Consider the following 20,383-nt stretch of genomic DNA (forward strand, 5'->3'; position numbering starts at 1 on the left):
CCAGTGGAGTACCTGAGTCAATTGGAGAGTGCTCAGCAGTAGATTACAACTTTAATATACCCAGAGACCAAAAAAATCTGACTACTTCTAAAGTGGTTTGATTATGTCCACAGTACAATATAGAACAGGAGTACTTGTGGCACCTTAGAGACTAACATTTATTAGAGCATAAGCTTTTGTGGACTACAGCCCACTTCTTCGGATGCATATAGAGTGGAATAAATATTGATATTATTTTTATATATATATATATATATATATATACACACACACACACACACAAACATACAGAGAGCATAAACAGGTGGGAGTTGTCTTACCAACTCTGAGAGGCCAATTAAGTAAGAAAAAAAAACTTGGGGTTGTCTGTAAGTGAGGACAGGTCTGTCTCCCAAGATCTGAGAGAGTAAAGGATCATCTTTCAGGATAGGTTGTAGATCTCTGATGAGGCGCAGACTCCAATGAGAGACTGCTGAGCTGGAATTGATATGCAAACTAGATACAATCAACTCAGGATTGAATAAGGACTGGGAATGGCTGAGCCATTACAAACATTGAATCTATCTCCCCTTGTAAGTATTCTCACACTTCTTCTCAAACTGTCTGTACTGGACTATCTTGATTATCACTTAAAGTTTTTTTTCTTACTTAATTGGCCTCTCAGTGTTGGTAAGACAACTCCCACCTGTTTATGCTCTCTGTATGTGTGTATATATCTCCTCAATATTTATTCCACTCTAGATGCATCCGAAGAAGTGGGCTGTAGTCCACAAAAGCTTATGCTCTAATAAATTTGTTAGTCTCTAAGGTGCCACACGTACTCCTGTTCTTTTTGCAGATACAGACTAACATGGCTGCTCTTCTGAAACAGTACAATGTTACTTTTGTAATTACTGTATATACTCATAAGCTGAATATTTGATAAAGTGATACATTGAAGAGTGGGGGTTAGCTTATAAACAGGTCTACCCCAAATTCTATGGAATCGCTGAATATCTAATATATTGTCATTTTGTTTACCTAGAGCCCCTCAGCTCCATGGCCACGGTTTGCTGTTCACAACCAATGGGCAGAGCCAAAGTTTTCCAACCCCTGAAATAGAGTTAGGTAAAAATAGCTGACCATTGTGGGGCAGGGGGGTCAGCTTCTAAATGAACAAGTATAGAAGGTACTTATTTGAATTATGCCTTAGCCCTGTAAATCTTTAACTTCTACACTGTAGCTGCACAAAGTCAATTAATCTTAACTCTAAAATGTGTTTTTCTTTAAATTTTAGAGCCATTTCTCTGTCAGCAATCAACCTTGCTCTCTTCTTTAGTAAGGATTATCCCCCTAGACAGTTTTAATTTTAGTGTAGCTGTAGCCTGTGGGAAGGGGTGGAGTCTGGGTTGTCTCATTTACCACCCTGTGGAACAAAGTTAAAAGAGAACACAGTCCAGGCTGATATGTCTTCTGCAATGTACCTCCACAGATAGGGACTAGGAGCCACTGGCAGCTTGCTTAGATTGCCAGGAAGATGAGGGGGGGGGGGAGAGGGAGTAGGCTGATGGGGTAAAGGGTCTCATAGCAATTCCTAAGGATCAAAGTTTGTTACCCTCATGGCAATGGTGGGGGAGCAGGATATTAAATGGTGTGGTTAACCCTCTAAAAGAAAAACAAACTAAGTATTTTATTAGGAAAAAAGTCACTAAAAGATACCAAAAACTTCTGTGCACACCATACACCTCTTTGGTTAAAGTGAGACCTACATTAATTTTGATATTCACATTGTATCAAAGGAAATGGTTGCATAAATAGAGGATATTAATGTACATAATATTAATGAATGCTAAGTAACAACATTGTCTGTTACTCTTTAGAGGGAGATTAGTCTGGTATTCTGAAAAATCAGTAGAGTGCAGGTGGAAGGCCACTGCCAAAGAGTAATCTCCAAGAATGTGGTATTTTCCAGTGTGAAGGAGGAGCTGGCACATCGCTGTTCTGCTGATTTAAGAACAAAACACATTTACAAACTTTGGAATTACATTTACCCCAGCTGGCAAGTCAGCTTTTCCCATTTCCCTTCCCTTTTGGGGGGGGATATTTAGTAACAGCTGTACTGGACTGCAGCATTTTACATCCCTATAATCACTATAGCTTGTCTTAGAACTACTATAATATCAAACAGGCTCATAACTCCAACCCACCCCAGTAATGTTTGTTTCCAGCATGAAACGTGTCAGACCATGAAATCTGGTCTTGTGTGAGCTTTTACCCTATGCTATGCAGACTTCACAAGGGAGATCAACATTTCTCAAATTGGGGGCCTTGACCCAAAAGGGAGTTACAGGGGCATTGCAAGGTTATTTTGGGGGGGGGGGGGGGGTCACAATGTTGCCACTCTTACTTCTGTGCTGCCTTCAGAACTAGGCAGCTGGAGAGCAGCAGCTTTTGGCTAGGTGCCCAACTCTGAAGGAGTGCCCCAGCCAGCAGCCACACAGATGCAAGGGTGGCAGTACCATACAATGCCACCCTTACTTTTGTGCTACTGCTACCCCCAGCTCTGCCTTCAGAGCTGGGCAACTGGAGTGTGGTGGATGCTGGCCAGGAGCCCAGCTCTAAATGCAGCGCTGCCAACAGCAGTATCCCAACCCCCTGCTACAATAATCTTGTGATACCCCACACACACCTCCTTTATGGATTAGGACCCCTACAATTACAACATTGTGAAGTTTCAAATTGAAATAGCTGAAATCATGACATTTGATTTTTAAAATCCTATTGCCATGAAATTGATCAAACTGGACCATGAATTTGGTAGGGCCCTACATACTGGGTTTGAGTTTGCTTCCACTAACCTTGGAACAAAAGGACAGCACTTACTCTGGCATGCAACCTCATGAAGGGGAAGGCGTCTCTAATTTTGAGCTGCTGAAATAAACAGTAAGAGCTAAAAGCAAAAACTTTAGCTGAAAGAGTACTTACTTCACTTTTAATTAGCTGGAGCCATTCATTAAGATAGTTAACAAGAGCCAGTGCATCAGGGATGTTGTCCCCCTCTGAGCAGAATTTCAACAGAACTGCCATTTGAATTCCATTTGAACAACTGGAACAGAAATTGCTCAGATTGTCAATTGGCACAAAACTCCCCACCAGTGATTACTTTAACATCAGTTTTTAGTTTTACACATAAAAAGGAGCAGCCCATTGGTTTTTTAAATTAAAAAAATCCAGGTTTTTTGTTTGCCTTCTGATAGTCAACAAACTGGTCTTAAGTATCAGGGGGTAGCCATGTTAGTCTGTATCTACAAAAACAACAAGGAGTCTGGTGGCACCTTAAAGACTAACAGATTTATTTGGGCATAAGCTTTTGTGAGTAAAAACCTCACTTCTTTGGATGCAAACTGGTCTTGACTTTTTGGGGGGAATAGATCCTATGCTGTGGGAGTACTGATTATAAACTGCTACACAGCTAGTTTGCGGTTTTGGTACTACTACTTGGGCATTCATACAGCTTCCTTTGATATTGACCCTTAATCTCTTCATGTACTACAAACACTGAAAAGTAGAGCGGTTATATGTAAAGTGCAAAACCAGTGCCCCCACACTATGAAAGAAGGTAGGACTTGGATATGGGCAGTTAAATCATGGAATAGCTGCTGGAACCAGATGAATATAGATGGAGGATAATTTACATAAGATAACAGGAAGGACCTAGAAAGGAATCTCAAGAGGGACAGAATAAGACAAGGAAAGGCATGATGGGAGTATAACTTTACTGAGCTAACAAATACACATTCTTGGGATGGATGTAGCTTGATATTAGGGATGAGGATAGAGCTCCATCTGATATAAGCCTGAGGGGAAAAGTAGAAAAATTCTAAATATAATCCAGTTTGGAAGCTGCCTCCCTTAATATTTAGCCTAGGAATTTCACTTCAGTTTCAAAATGAACAAAGATGTGCCTCATGCCTGAAGAGGGAAAACACCGACCATACTGGGAGCTTGTATTGAAGTATTAGTAATTCAAACAGCCATCATTTCTAATGAGCGATTCATTACAAATACAACTATAAATATTTCCAACCTGGAATTACAATAAAACTTGGGTTAGAAAACAGTAACTAAATGTTTCAGAACTAGCAGACAGTAACATTCTAGTCATCAAGTAGAAGAATAATTCTCTTACTTTCTTAAACACCGTAAAGGAAGAATGAGATACTCAATGAAATGTGTATTTGAACAACATGAAGACACTGTTCAAATAAGTTTCCCATTTGAAATGGCAAATTTAAAAAGATATGAAAGTTTATTCTAAACTTAAGGGGGAAATAAATGTTAATTCACATCTCTCCCCCACCCCAAAAAAAGAACAAAAACAAATAGCTTAAACCCAATTCAAGTTTCAAGATTGGGAAAGTCATTAAAAATAGTAGCCTGAGAAAAGCAGACACATTGAATCTTCAGCCTAACCTTTGTGAAGCATGGGATACAGAGTATTTGGTGCATAAAATGTCAGACTGTCTTTCTGAAAGGCAGCATGGTGTACACAGACCTGTAGACTGGAAGTCAAGAAGTCTGGATGCTAGGCCCAGCTCTCCCACTGACTTGCTGTGTGAACTAGGTCAAATCACTTAACCTCTCTATACCTGTTTCCTTTCTCATCTCCTCCCTTGTCACATCAAATTTAGATTTCAGAGTAGCAGCCGTGTTAGTCTGTATCCGCAAAAAGAACAGGAGTACTTGTGGCACCTTAGAGACTAACAAATTTATTAGAGCATAAGCTTTCGTGGACTACAGCATCCGAAGAAGTGGGCTGTAGTCCACGAAAGCTTATGCTCTAATAAATTTGTTAGTCTCTAAGGTGCCACAAGTACTCCTGTTCTTTTTGCAAATTTAGATTGTAAGCTTTTCAAGGCAGGGATAGTCTCTTTGTGTTTATACAACACCTAGTGCAATAGGGTCTAGATCTTGATAGGGGCTCCTCTGTGCTTCCATGATCAAATAATACATGCATCAAGGAACAGGCCAGGATTTTCAACCCTCGTCAAGGCTAAAGTTCAGATGGGCTAAAAGGCAACATATGCTAAGAAAGTAGTAAATTCTTGTACCTGGCACAAAATAATTTAACACACTTCATTGCAAAAGTTGTTTTACTCACTCAGCATGGTAAGCTTTATGGTCAAATTCTTGAAACTCAGACTTGCTTTTAGCATAATCTTTTACCCTAATGCATTCTTTTTTTTAAAACTGTCTGCTGGTCCTGAAGCCAAAGACTCAACAAAAGCAAAGTTTAGAATTTTATTCTCTAAAGACTGAGCATATCATTGGGAACTATTTCAATCATCGTGAAAGCAAGTATCTTTACAGAAGCTGTTTAGCTCAACATGTGTCTCTGTTATGGACCAAACTCACAAACAAGGAAAGTTTTCTGTATCTTATTTTGATATAATAGATAATTTCTGCATTAATTTGGCGCTTAAATACGTTAAAGTACGTATGGTAGAAGACTGTTCTTAATCAAATAGGGCAAGTGTTTCAATTATTATCTTGATTGCTGCCTTCCTCCTTTTCCCCTCTAGCCACCTCAAAAGTCATGAAAGTCAGATTGTTAGCTACTGTGCTGCAGCTCTATTTTGCTAGGGTTTTTATACATCATGTAAATCCTCTCTCAATCACGGGTTTGTTGTGGGGATGACAATCTCCTGTTCTACGCCTACAGGTTTTTCTGAAGAATACCATTACTAATAATATACACAGCATCCCACGAAAAGACAATGAATGGTCATTTTTCCTGGGATCTGACTAAACAGGCAAAAGTAGATTGTAGCTGGGTAATAAAAACAGGGACTTCTGACATCTTACTATGGTTCCCTTTAACAGCCAGCTCACCCACCTCTCACTGAATAATAATGTTGTGATGCCACCTCCAGGAATACGTAGTACCATGTCTGCATCATTTACTCCTGGGTAAGCAGCAACTTTTTCCATCTCTTTCCAGTTTAGCCTCTGCATTAGATCTCCAGCTGTTTTCTGAATAGCAGGTGAGAGTAAGTATCGTAGTGGAGTACTGGAATAAATCATAAAATGCAAGAATACTGTAAATAGTTATATAGGTTACTTGTATAAAAGGGTAATTGTAATCTTCTAGGGCCTCAACCTGGTAATGAAAGCGCACAGCAATTGCTTTCTTCCACAAGTCAAACCCACAGACTAATCTGAGGTTGCAAAAATCTAAGCTGATCAGCAATCTGCCACACACAATGGCACATTTTGGAAGTAAATCTTCTTCTAGTGATTGCTCATGTCAGTTCCAATCAGGTGCATGCAAGCCGCGTGCTCAGCAGCCAGAAAATTTTCCCCCAACAGTCGGTCTGGGTGCGCCCTGGGGTCATGCCTTCATGATGGTCAATATAGGGTCCTGCCAACCTGCCATCCCCTCAGATCCTTCTTGCTGGGTACTCTGACAGAGGGGTAGGCGGGTGGGTATGGAAATGGACATGAGCAACATCCCAAAGAACAACAGTTACAAGAAGGTTAGTAACCGTGTTTTCTTGTTCAAGTGATTGCTCATGTCAATTCCAATCAGGCGATTCCCAAGCCTACAATTTGGAGGCAGGGCCAGAGCTTAAATGTTCACTGACTGGATCTACCATCTCTGATCTGCTGAGTAATTGCATTCAGCACTCGCCTTACCCAGTTTCTTTCAATCAGTCTCCCTGATTAACCTGCTTCAAAACATGTATCCCCTTTGTGGGGTCTGATTTATTAAGTCTTTCCATAAAGTGTAACTCATTGTTAGTTGTGCCACTTTCACCCCACTGTGGGTCCATTTAAGAGTCCCAATCAGCTCTTGCCCTGGTTCAGAAGACAGGTCCTGGTTTGTCCCTTCCTAGAGTTGGCATTGTAAGGTAGCCAATCCCTCTGTCTCTCCCAAAACTGAGAGCCCCTTGCTCTCCTTGTGGAACAGCATATATACATCAAACAGTCAGTTTCTCCCCTTATGGCAGGAGCCCCATACTCTCCTCCTGGAGCTGAGTAATTCAGGCAGTTATTATGGCACTCCTTAGGCCAGGAGTTCTCAGCTTTCCTCCTAGAAGCTGGCTTGTACTTGAGCCAGCTATAGGGCCTCAACCAGCTTCTCCTTCAACTGGCTCCTTCTTCCCAATTAGTTCAACTCAGAAAGTTCAACAGGCCAGTCTTTCTGCTGCTGTCTCCCTGCTATCAAGGAGGAGGCAGCAGTTGGTGAGACTACAGCAATCTCGACCCACCCACTCTGCAAAATCTCCTGGCCCCAGGCTCTTAAAGACAGTGACAGGACTTCCTCCCACCCTCATTCATTCCCTCACACACTTCCTCTCTATCTATATCTCCTCAGCCTTTTTTCTTTATTACACACAGATATAGAACCTTTCACAATTTTAAAGGGCCACACTATGATGGAATGGGCTGAACCCATAGCACCTCGTACCCTTAAGGTGCAGCCTATCCCCATCAGACTGATAAACATTTATAGATCTCAAGACTCCTTTAAGACACTGAAGACTTGTTTAACTGAAATAACAGTAGGTCTTCTGCAAAAACAGGGATGTCACATTTTTTAATCATGGATTGTGATGCCCTCAATCATTGAAAAATGCTCATTTTTAAAAGAATTAACATTACCCTGGATTATTTGTAAGCTTAACATTGCAATGTCATGCTAATGTAAAAGAGCAGAAGCTTAAACTGATCAAAAATTAACAATAACTGAAAATTAATGTGAGTCATCTTTTATCCAAGCTGAAATGTGAAAAACAAAACAGCCAGGATACAGTGAGATGCAAACTAAAATTCAATTTTAACTATAACCTAAAAGCATCCCTTTACAGTTCTATTTCATACATATTAAGTAAAGCGGGCAAATTGCAGTTAATCCCTGTAATTAACTGAAAGCAAAATGAACCCATTAATTTCTTTAACATGTTAATCGCATACCTTTGGATGGGGCAGGAGGCACCGGCAGTGGGGGGCTGAAGCCTCATCCGCAGCTTCCCAGGCGGCAGATGGGGCCTGGAGCAGCCCCAGCCCCAAGAGGGGACTGAAGCCCTGAGTCCTGCACTGGGCTGAAACCCCAAGTGTGGGGGGGGAGAAGCCTGGAGCTCTGAGCCCCAAGGGGGCTGAAGCCCCACGCCATGAGGGGGGGGCTAAAGCCCCGAGCAGGGTTGAAACCTAGAACCCCCAACCCTGACCCTATATTTGAAAATATAGAAAACCCCCAAAATATTTAAATAAATGGCATTCTAATATTGTTTAACAGTTTGACGGCAACTGTGATTAATCACACGATTAATTTTTTTAATCACTTGACAGCTCTAGTATTAAGTTTGCACAACCTATACACACACAGCTAAGCAAAAGGAACCATATCAAATGTACTTAAAGTAATGGGACCTATGCTAAATGGAAACATGTCAGTTAACTTTATGGAAAAGAACAGGAATATTAAATTCCTTAAAGCACGCATATGAACATACCCATGAAGCTGCTGATCATCACGCTGATATGCATGGCTGCTTGATAGAAGAATGACTTTGGCACATCTACTGCTTTTCACCCAAGAAAGCAGTGTTTGACAAAATGACCTATACTTGTTCTTTATATCAAGATGGAGGAGAAGAAGCAGAATGAAAGATTAGGTATTTAAGAAATGACAAAAAGCTACAATTTTTATGGTTTGTAATGCTTTTAATGTTTAGGGACGATGCAAGATCATGTTCATTTAACTTAAACTAGATTTTCCTCATGCCTGTTAAGTCTTTATTTTAGAATACAGCTTTTAAGTGGAAGGTTAAGGATGGAACCAAGCTTAACTACAATGTTTATGATTATGAATCAAGTCAACATTTACCAGCTATTTTCATACACTAGTATCTAAAAGCCCGATCCAGCTCCTAATGGAAAATCTTGTGACGTTACACCCCATATACCACCTTGGACACTGCTGGCTCTTTTCCTCTGTAGGAGGATGGGGATCAAAACAAAGGTTTCCCGCCTTAGGTAAATTCTTTTTAAGGCTAGGGAGGAGGTTAGTCTAGACTCTCCTCCATTGCATACCCCAGAAGAAAGACTGCTAAAAGTACATATGTCACAGACCCAAGGACTCTCTCCCTCAGGGGGTCCCATGGGGAGGCAAATCAGCATTGTATATTGCTAACTATGTTGCAAGCATTGCAGGGCATTTTGGGAAGGATCAAAGGTGTGAGTGTGGAATGAAAGATTCCTTTGCAGGCTGCAAGAGGCCAAGGGGGAAGGAGAAAGAGAGCAGAGAACGGGTTAACTCAACACTGCAGCTAGCAAGCTCAGTCTGACAAGACGACACTGGCCCCAGTCCAAGGTCACGGCACTAGACAAAAAGTCTGCAGCGGCATTTCTCTCTCACCCAGCCACAGCCAGCCATAAGAAAAGAAAAAGTCCACTGAACCAGGGCTCCAGAGATGGAAAACACAGGTAAGACTGGGGTGGGGGGGAGCGCAGAGCTTCGTGTCCCTGGAGCTGGTATGTTTTGGGAAAGCGGAAAAAAAACACAGAAAGCCGGTTTGGACTGGTACAAAAAGCACCAGGAACAGAGGTCGTAGAACGGAATACTCCCCCCACCCCCCCCAACAAAACAAACCAGGACTTAAAACCCTCCTGAGAGCTGGAGCAATTCGGAAATCAACTGCGGACCTTAAACAACTTGATCCCAGGACAGAACTCCTGGCCAGCCTTGGGTAGAGCGTGCGAGAGTATAAAAGTGGGCTCGGGCTTGGGGCAAGAACGCTTTTTTCCTTCCTCTGAGTTACGTGGGGAGCACTCATCACTCGCCGCTGTTATTTTATTATTTTAATCAATAAAGCTGTATAATTCAAACACTTGGTGTGCTCCGTCATCTCCTCCCTAAAAATCCTGCGGCCTCAGTCTAATCACCTGATGCCCCAGGCAGACTGGTAACAAATCTGTCACACATGAAGGGACAAAGAATTAACTTGAGGGGAAAGGCAGGGTTCCAGCCTGTAAGAAGAAATAACTGGAACTCTAAGCTAGAGAAACTCTACTAATAGCTTAAAACAACATTTAGGGTGAGAAATTACTTCTTGAAACCAGCCTCTAAGATCTTAGCTTAATATGCGTGTTGTTTTATTTGCTCAGTAATCTGCTTTGTTTGGTTTGCTATCCCTTATAATCACTTAAAATCTGCCTTTTATAGTTAATAAATTTGTTTTGTTTATTATTAAACCCAGTTTGTGCAATTTCTAACTGGGGGGCAAGAAGTTGTGCATCTCTCTCTTCACGCCGAGGGAGAGGGTGCTGTGAAGATTTTTCTATACAGCGCAAGACAGTTATTTTGGGTTTATTCCCCAAAAGGGATGCGCACGTGAGTGCTGGGTGAATCCTCTCACACAGAGCTGACTTCCGTCTGTTTGCAGCTGGGTGTGGCCCTGTAGGAGCTGGATTTTATTATGTACTATGAGAATTAATGTATGATTTAATTTCATCCTGTCAGCCACCCCTTTTGAATAGCAGAAAGGAATGACAGACCAGAACAATCCTTATGACTAATTATGGTCATCCTTTTGTTTTAGAATAAGTAATAAAGCTACTATGGTTTCCTATATGTATTACAAATTAGGAAATAAGAGACAGGATTCTCTATTGTGTCTATGTTAAGTAGATTAGAGGAACATTGAAGGCCTGGGTCTCAATGTAAATTGTCTTGGTTATTGATTGTAAAACTTAGACAAGTTTAATTTGCAATGCCCTGTTGCTCAATATAAAATACTACTGTTTGTATTCTCAATCTGTTTGTGTGAATGAGGAATGTATGCATTAGAAAAAGATAAGGTGTGAAGGCCATTGTTATAGCCAGTCAAGGAAGAAACTTGAAGAAACTTAAAGGACATCAAAGAATCATCAACACACATCCATAATGAAGGGCAGATTGACGACCCTGAGGTAAAGGCTGGCACCCCTAAAGACAATTGATTAAATCGGAACAAAGGACAGGATGACCCTCTCGGAGGTGTATTGGAATGTTTACACCAATTAAGAAGTAACCGGTCACAAAGTGACACAGCAAAATCCATAGGCTTCAACAGAGAAGAAAACCTATAAGAACAGGGTGCTTTGCCATAGGACTTTGGGTTAGTCTTGCCACACTCCAGGAGCATCGGATCACGACCGATAGAACCCCGCTCCCCTCTGTGACCAATCTGGCTGGCCACTAGATTGATCCAGACTCTGGACTGGTACCTATGAACATCAGTGGCAGGAGAGAGAGAGAGAGAGAGAGAGAGAGAGTGTGTGTGTGTCTAAAAAGCATATGCTAACTGTGGTATTCTCAATAAATGCTGTGTATTTACCTTCCTCTATAAAGATCCCATGTGCTTTGTATGAGCATAACAGCCCTACCTATGTGTGTGTGCTGCAAGAAACCGGAGAGCCTAATTCACCAAACGGAGAGGGATTCCAGGGTGGTGGAGCAGGAGCGGCTCAGTGAAACCCCATTACATCAGGTGCCATCCCAAAAGGGGGGTCCAACCCATCATAAATGTACTACAGCTAGATTGTAAATGTTGAAGGTTTTTAAGAACCCATACACTTGAACTAGCCAAAAACTGTGCTCAGTTACTCTGGTATGGTAAATGCTGGCTTTAATGGCAATCACTATCTCCACATAGCAAGTATACAACAATATGAATTCCTCCTCATTTCACATTATAACCTCAGTTCTGAGGTAGATGAAGAATCCTGAGAAACAACTGAGTCATTTTGACGGCAGAAATAAATTTATTTTAGAGATAACCAGAACAAATGTGCACTACACCTCTACCTCGATATAACTCTGTCCTCGGGAGCCAAAAAGTCTTCCCGCGTTATAGGTGAAACCGAACTTGCTTTGATCCGCCGGAATGCGCAGCTCCACCCCCCCGGAGCACTGCTTTACCGCGTTATATCAGAATTCATGTTATATCAGGTAGCGTTATATAAGTAAGGCTGCGAGTTTGTCACAGAAGTCACAGATTCTGGGACTTTTCGGGACTTCTGCAGCAGTCACTGCAGCTGTCCTGGGGGCTGCCTGAGTAGCTCAGGCAGCCCCAGGGCCAGTTTCGGGCCACCACACCCACCCACCCCAGCAGCAGGAGTTTGGGTGTGGGAGGAGGGCTCAGGGCTGGGGCACAGGACAGGGTGAGGGCTCTGGGCAGCGCTTACCTCGGGGTGGGGGGGTTCCCCAGAAGCGGTGACATCCCTCAGCTCCTAGGCGGAGGTGTGGCCAGGGGGGCTCTGCGCACTACCTCTGTAGCTCCCATTGGCCACAGTTCCCAGCCAATGGGAGCTGCGGAGCCAGCGCTCAGGGTAGAGGCAGCACACAGAGCTGCCTAGCCATGACTCTGCCTAAGAGCAGAGGGAGAAAGATGTTGCTGCTTCCAGGGAGGCGAGAGCCAAGTAGGGAGCCTGCCAGTGGCCTCCCATCTCACAGATTTAGTCTGGGGGTATATAGTACAAATCATGAATGGGTCACGGGCCATGAATTTTTGTTTACTGCCCATGACCTGTCCATGATTTTTACTAAAAATACCTGTGACTAAAACATAGCCTTAATTATAAGGAGATATTTTCCAAAAATAAATGGATTAAATACTGCCACTATCCTAGTGACAATAACTAAATAATATACAACATCATGCACCTATCGTCTGATTAAGTCCAGTTTGTCGTTTCTCAGCAGTTCACAACCAGAGTTTAATTCAAACAGTAGATAAACAATTAGGTAATTAATGGCAATTTTCAACTGTATTTGTTTGATAAGCATCTTACTAGTTACAACAGTTTAGAAAGATTTTGATTCCAACTTATTTCCCATTATTTTATATATTTGCTGGATAGAAGCCTTGCCAGAAACAATTTTTAGAGTCGTTTTAAAGAGAAGCAATTTTCTGTACTGGAATCTTTCTCCAGCTATAGTTACTTTTGGATTTATTTCAAAAAATGGTTAACATGACTCTTGACTGCTAAAGAATTTGGATATGAACATTTTCTTATTCAGCTTTCAATAGACTCAGTGGGAACAACCAATAATATACATACCTTTACCAACGGTGATCTGATCTGGAGAACCACAAGCTTTTTAGCAGGTAAAGAATACACTGCAAAAAACAAAAACAGTTGTGTAAAGATAAAACAAGTGCATAATGTAGGGTTAGACATGTTCAGATTAATATGATTTATAACAGTGGATAAAAAGGATATTCTAAATAATTAATTTATTAAAATAATTTAAACTAAATAAAAATATTCAATATTTATTAAAAATAAATTCAGTATGTTTGACTCTGAAGTTTTAAAAACAATCAAACCACTGAACTGGTGGAAGTTACTAGCTAAGCATTTGGAACCAGAGTTTGGTGAAATGATAAGCCAGCTTTTGACAGCTGCAGCCTCTTCCAAGGGGGCAAAGCTGCAGGAAGGATTCATAGGTTGTCTTCAATAGATTATTCTTCCAGGAAACAATTTTCTCATGAATCCTATGATTCAAATTACTCAGATGAAGGATGTGGGTGTTTTTTTCCTTGCAGACCTATATTCAGTTCATTCAGTTTCCCAAATATGTTGGTGACATAAGCACATCTTCCTTTGGTCAAACAGAAAGCTAAATTCATCCTTTTTGCAGTCTATTGCACAGATACACAGCTCATCTCTCAGTTCAAAAAAATCATCCAAGTACTTTTCCTCTTGACAGCCAAAGAGCTTCACTGTGGAATAACGCCACATCATGATCAGACCCCATTTCTTCACCAAGTTTTGCAAACAGACATGTGCAAAGAGACTGAGTCTTGATGTAGTTCATAATAGATGAGATCAGCTGCAAATCATCACATAGCTCTGGACTCAGAGCTTTAGATACCAGTTGTTCCGAGACTCCTGCAATGACTCCATACAGCAGACGGAGCAACTTTCTTTATCAAGGCATGCAGACCTGCTGTGTGTTCTGCCATAGACAAAGCTCCAACTGTGCAAAAGCCCACAATTTAATCACACAATATATTTTTGTCTTACATGTAGCCCCACAGGATACTTGAACATTCCTTGTGCCATCTCATGACTGGAAAGAGGGAGACAGAACACAGTGACTTCGAGAATTGCACCCTCCCATGTGTATTTCACTAAAATCAAGAAATGTGCATCACGGCCCTCACTGCTCACATCAACTTGAAGAGCAAAGCATCCATGTTTTTCAGATGCTCGACCAGTGTGTTTTCCTGATCTGCTGCTATCACCTCAATCCTTTGCTTCACTGTGTTGTTGGAGAGTGCTATGGCTTTGAGTTTATTTGCCTTAGTTTCCCAACATATTATGTTCCCCTTATTGACTGCAGCTGGCAAAAATCAAAATCTATCCAATTTTGTGAGGCTTCTTGGACTGTGAGATATGGTAATTCACCTCAAATGGTGCTTTCTGAGCTTGCTCAGAGACGGACATGGCTCTCTTGAATTGCACTTGTTGACACAAAAGTTGTTTTTTCCAGCGCTAGAAAAGTTACCTTCGTTTTCTTATATGCTCCTAGTGAAGGGTTTCCAAGTGTAATTTAACTGTATTGGGTGTCATGCTTTCACTAGATAACACTGTGTGACATAGCAGGCATTTTGGGCTTTCTTCGTTCTTGACCAAAATTCTGGTGAAGCTATAATCAAATCAAAGAAAGCCTCATCATATTTGCAAGCACATTTCTTGAATTCCTGTTTTTTGTTCATAACAGCAACACTAGAGTCACTGCTTGAGGCTGAGGCAGGAATTCAGTGTAAAAATTAGTCCATTGTGCCTCTTATCACAAATCAAAGAGGAATTCACTGTTAAGCAAAGGCAGCCAGGACTTAAGGCGGCCCTGTGTGGTGATCCTAGGGCAATAGAGAAACAGTGACTTACAATGATTCTTTATTGAGTGCCAATAGAGTACTCAGGTTGCCATAAAGGAAAATATGGGCCCTACCTTATGGACCTTACAAGACACTGCAGAGTCCTATCTCAGAAAAGGCTAGCATAGGATCCCACCAGCTCAAGCACAGAGGATGCTCTGTTGATGGGGCTGCTGCCCACAGATAAGGATCTTCTGCATTGAGGTCCCTGAGCTAGATGCTTGCACAGCTGGATGATGCAAATTGCCATCCGCACAGCCAACGTGTCTGTATCTGCTCCACAAACGCCAGAGGCTGTTTTGATCTACCAAACGGCGGCCTCCACGTAAGGTGACCTCACAAGCACCATATGTGGAAGGTCATGCCATGAGGAGGCTGCCATTTTGTAGATAAAAGTGACAGCCTCCTGGTGCAGCATTCATGGACCAGGTATGGAAACACTGGAGGCAGACAGCAAGGCCAACTGGACCCATAACTCATCTGCTGATGGTCCAACTCCATTTGAGGGTGCAATCCATAGTTTGGAAACCATTGCTCTTATGGGTGGGAAGGTGTTAGCGATGGCTGCTGCAGAGACTAATTACAGAGAAATGTGCTTCAAACATGATTGAAGAGGAACAAATGCTACTCTAAAAGGCTCTTAAACCACTTATTAAAGGGGAACTGTGGGATATGGATGCAGTTTTTAGCAATCCTGTCCACAGAAATAAATCACAGCGCATATCCTTCAAAGCTGCAAAAAAAGACATGGAACTATCCAAAGCAGAAGAAAGCATTGATGTCAACAGTAATATGAAGACTGTCTGCAACTGCTACATTTTTACAGAAAAGCATTTTGTCCTGCAGTACGTGGGCGTTTCAAGAATCCAAAGCTGCTGCTAAACCTAACAAAAAAAATAATATTGTATTACTTTATGTATGTTACTTTAAGTGGTGCACTGGTGGTTGCAGTGACTTCAGCACCAGCAAGTATTACAGTAAGCAAGTGGGGCACAAGGCTGCCATTTTATCACAAAGCCTCACATAGGAGTGCTTGAGTGAAAGGCAGGTTTCCAACATATACATGATAACTGTGCAGCATATGCCTAATCTATCACTACAAGTGGCTGTTGGTTTAACAATTCATTCCAAAATCCGTGACAAATTCCTAGTGCAGCTGATAAAGTACAAGTGACCCATGGTACCACAATCAATCAATGTTTGAATGTGATGGAACAATGCATATGTGCCAAGCAAAAAGCAAACTAATGTGCATTCTGCATGCTGTTCCTCACCCAGCACCTGAAAAAGTGACCAGTACCTTCTGACAGCAGAGGCCTCTCAGCACAGCAATCATAGATGGTATGGCTGATGTCTAAGTTCTTGACAAACCAGAAACCATTAATACCTGCTGAGATTTGGCTGAACATTTCATTACGAGGTTACAGAGAAAATACCTGACCTATGACCAAGACCACCTGGTGTTTGACACATATGCAGAGAAATCAATTAAAAATATTACCAGATCGAAGAGGCTCCAAAGTATTGCACCTATCCAGTACATAAATCTCCAACGTCCAGCTGAAGAAGCTACCATCTCATATTCACACAAAGGATGAGTTAACTGCATGCCTTGCAGTTAAAACACTCCAGCAGGCCAAGAATTGCTCAAAAAATTATCATCATACAGTGTAGCGAAACTGCTGCCTGGCACTGTTCTGAGGCTTTTCTTCATAGTTCCCATGAGGAAGCTGACACTAAAATGATCTTGCATGCCATCAGCGACACAAAAGGAGATGCTACTAAACTCTGGATTTTTGCACAAAACAAATGTTCTCTCTGAGAGACTCCGCCCAATACTTCCACAAGATTCTGGTTTTTTGTGCCTGCTACTAGGTAAGAGAATTCTTGTATATTCCTCAGAGATATCTTTCTCTCACTCAGACCATTAAAAGCTGCCACGCTGCCAGGTTCCCACTCTTTCGGGATGTGACTACTTGAAAGTTGGCTGGAAACACCACATTATCTTACTGGAAGGCATTTAATTCAGCTTCTGAAGAACTCTTTCTTCCCTCTGTAGGTTCGCAGACAGTCACTCATGAGGTCAAACACTCTGGAGGTGTTCATATGCTGCATTTACCATTTGAAGACCAACATTACGACACTTGCAGAACTACACTAGTGGATGTTTTCCAAAAAGCAGACAAACGGAGAAAAATTGCCACCAACAAGGGCTGTATTTATACCTGCTAACAATTTTCCCTCCTGATAAGTAATGGAAAGGCTCTGGGATGATCAAGCACATCCACAACTATCCTCTCCTATTGGGCCTGGACAAGCCTTATAGGATGGACTGATTGTACCAGATGTGCGTGAAATACTATGCGTGCTTGATCAATCCTTTAACTACGCAAATGCTTGTCTGCAAAGGCCAGATGCTCACCATCCTGCAAATGTTTGGCCAGCAGCCTGCTTTGTACAGAGATGTGGAAGTGTGGTGCAGACAAGTATTAGCATGACAATATACCCATCGGTGGAGAGAAACAACACTGAGAGAACTTGGATGAATGTTTTCAGTCCTTCATGTGAAGGCTAACTTCCTTAGAATTATCACTGAGCAATGTCTTATTTAGGTAAACATTGCTGCCCCGTGTGATAAACCTGCAGCCCTAGTGATAAGTCATAAGAGTTCTTGTTACAGCTCTTCATTTAAAGTGGTTCACTTAAGCAATCTAAGAACAGGAACGTGGCAATTTTGGTCTGGAAATTATCAGATTGGAACAGTAATTTAGATAAATAAAAAGGCACATACTATATTATTTCAACATTGTAGTTTTCTGTTTCAGCACAAGCTGGCTTTACAAGGAAACTACAATCCCAACCCTACAGTGAACATAACATGGGTGTACCCCCTCCACCCACATGGAGCCCCATTTCCACTGGGTCAAGTATCGGGGGTAGCCGTGTTAGTCTGTATCTACAAAAACAACAAGGAGTCTGGTGGCACCTTATGTGGGCATAAGTTTTTGTGGGTAAAAACCTCTCTTCTTCAGATGTAATTTCCACTGGGGGGGTCTCTGTATAGTTCATTGCAGGTTTGGGGCCCAACTGAACATTTGAGACATAGCTTTGGAACACTGGAAATACACTATTAGTACATACCTTCAGCATTTATACTCAACTCTGTTGAGTTTTCTTCTGCTGTTGCAAATGGATTATTCCCAACCATTGGCACCAGGCAATCAGTATAGAAGTAACCAACTTTAGGCATGTCAAGAGTAAAAATAACTAGATCTACCGCCAGCTGGCCAACATTCCCAACTGATACTGCTGGCTGAAATAACAGAAGATTCTTAGCATTAAAACAATGAATTCGTATTCTACATCCTGAATTACAGTAAAAAAAATTGATAGTTGACAAACAGTCAGAAATGAAGTTATCTGAATTCTTCTCCTAACTGGACTAATCAAACACCAAAGAGTAAGCCCTTGCCATTAAATAAAAAAAAGCTAATTTGTGAACAGCTTTACTAATGCAAACTTTGGTTTAGGTCCTGCAACCACTTATACTTAACTTTACATCTGTGAATAGACCCATTTCAATATAAAATTAAGCATGTGGATAAGTGTCTACAAATTTGGGGTCTTGATTTTTTTGCTAGACAAATCATGAAAATATTCTTTAAGACCTAATAAAGGAATTATTAGCACCTAGTGACATCTATTGGCTATTTTGATATTACAGTTTTTTTACATTCAATTGTGATTTTTGAGTTGGAAACAACTATGTGGAGTATTCAAATTAATAAATTAAAACAACTTATATATTTAAGTATATGCTCAAATGACTACCCTCTTACACAATATTTAAAAAATGGGATATGAAAACCTGAAGCTTCCTTTTACATATTGGAAGGCAGATATCGTCTATATTTCATTCCTATGCTAATAGATCAGTACTGCATTACAAGATGTGCCCTATTGAAAAACAACAACAACATACTGCCTCTATTACCCATAAAGATTAGCCTTAGTATGGCAAACAATGAACATTTAGTTGTACAACAGGACAATGGTTTTGCTAGTGGAAATAAAAGCTTAATTAAGAAGACTGCATCAAACTCAGCCATGGATGGCTTTGGAAAGGGTATGTGGCACTCCCGAAAGAGAAGAAAGGGTATTTGAATATATAGCACCTACCATGGATCCCAAGCCTGCGAACAGGTACACGGTGCTTAACTTTACTCGCATCCCTACAGTTAAGCCCGTGTACTGTTTGCGGGATGGGGAGGGAGAGAAGGAGTAACAAGCGACACCCTCCTCCCCGCAGGTTACTACAGAGTCACGGCAGAGCCGTTTCTGTTTCCCAGCTCAGCGGGGGCAGCCGGGTCACTCCTCGGCCGCCTCCCCGGACACCCACCGCCGGGCAGCAAGAGCCAACACGGCGCTTCCGCTGGAAGCGGAGCCCAGCCCGGGCCCGGCCGCGCCGATTTGCGCCGCCCGCGGGGGACCCGCCCCGCTGCTCCCCCTTGCCCCGGGGTGACGGGGGGCGGAGTTTCCCTTCCCGGGACCGCGCGCGGACAGGGAGGCCCCGGCGCTGGCACCTGCTAGACACGGGACAGCTGCTGAGCCGGGTCGGGCGGGGGACGGGACCGAGGGGGTCGGGGGCTTGTTACCAGCAGGAGCGTGAAGTCTTCAAAGTCCGGAACAGCGGAACTGCCGCAGGGCACAAACATCCCGCCGGGAGGGAGCGGAGCGGTGCTGTGCGTCTGTCCTCCAGCGGGGGCCTTCCGCTCTGCGGCGCCTTTGCCTGACGCCTGGGCGAGGCAGAGGGAGGCGTTAGGCGCCCCCTGTAACCGCCTGTCCCGCCCCACTCCCCGTAGGGCTCCTTTGCAGGGGGTCCAATAATGCGCAGCTGGAGCCCGGGACGGGGGGGGGGGGGCGTAGTGTAGGAAACTGCTCTCTGTAGGAACGTGCTACTTAGGGTGCGCTCAGCACCCTCACACAAACTGAGCATGCTCAGTAACATCTGCTGAAGCCACTGCCCTTCACCCTGCCCTTAGTAGGCATAAGGTTCAGCTGACTGCTTTTTAGAGGGGTTAAAAAGGGGCAAAGGGGGGAAATCGGAAGGGGGGTGGCCATGGTCTGAGCAGAGGGCAACAACTGACTTGTCAAGGGGAGCAGCTGGGGGCAGGGTTAGGATAGGGGGCTGAAGAGCAAAATCAGGGATGGGGGGAAGGAGCCGAAGTTAAGCCTAGGGGTGAGGCATTGCCAGAGCGTGACAGAGGGCAAACACCTGGCACAGACAGGGGCAGAGAGGGTAACAGTTACCCCAGAGGTCTGAGACCCCAGTGTTTGGCACACAAAAAAAATAGGGTGGGGGGGGAGCCAAGGGGCTTTTTTATTTCCCCTCTCACAGACAGCACTTCTCAGCAGGGGCTTCCCAGGGCTGGGTTCTGAAAGGCACAGGCATTGCAATGCCTTTTCTTAAA

The 20,383-nt window shown here is 42.7% G+C and overlaps 1 protein-coding gene across 2 annotated transcripts; it reads right to left on the minus strand.

Moving 5' to 3' along the window:
- Positions 1-1,645: 1,645 nt before the first annotated feature.
- On the minus strand, positions 1,646-19,791 carry PSMG2 (proteasome assembly chaperone 2). Of its 2 annotated transcripts, none has more exons than XM_065585248.1 (7): positions 19,568-19,791; positions 18,054-18,225; positions 13,087-13,145; positions 8,496-8,614; positions 5,876-6,049; positions 2,965-3,085; positions 1,646-1,983 (listed from the first exon to the last, which is right to left on the minus strand). In XM_065585248.1, the coding sequence occupies exons 1-7, from the start codon at positions 19,625-19,627 to the stop codon at positions 1,888-1,890; spliced, it is 801 nt and encodes a 266-aa protein (XP_065441320.1). In that variant the 5' UTR covers positions 19,628-19,791; the 3' UTR covers positions 1,646-1,887. The 2 variants fall into 2 exon arrangements, with proteins under 2 accessions (XP_065441320.1, XP_065441319.1); XM_065585247.1 differs by having other exon boundaries at positions 1,646-1,980; positions 19,568-19,726.
- Between the last annotated feature and the right edge of the window lie 592 nt (positions 19,792-20,383).

Source organism: Chrysemys picta, chromosome 2, assembly GCF_011386835.1.
Source record: "Chrysemys picta bellii isolate R12L10 chromosome 2, ASM1138683v2, whole genome shotgun sequence".
Classification (NCBI taxonomy): Eukaryota; Metazoa; Chordata; order Testudines; family Emydidae; genus Chrysemys; species Chrysemys picta.

Coding starts and splice junctions, on each gene's coding strand:
- PSMG2 (XM_065585248.1), bottom strand. CDS start 19,627: ATGTTTGTGCCCTGCGGCAGTTCCGCTGTTCCGGACTTTGAAGACTTC. Junction 13,146..18,053: donor GTTGAGTATAAATGCTGAAG/GTATGTACTAAT, acceptor TGTTTTTTGCAG/TGTATTCTTTACCTGCTAAA. Junction 6,050..8,495: donor GATGATCAGCAGCTTCATGG/GTATGTTCATAT, acceptor GATTTATTCCAG/TACTCCACTACGATACTTAC.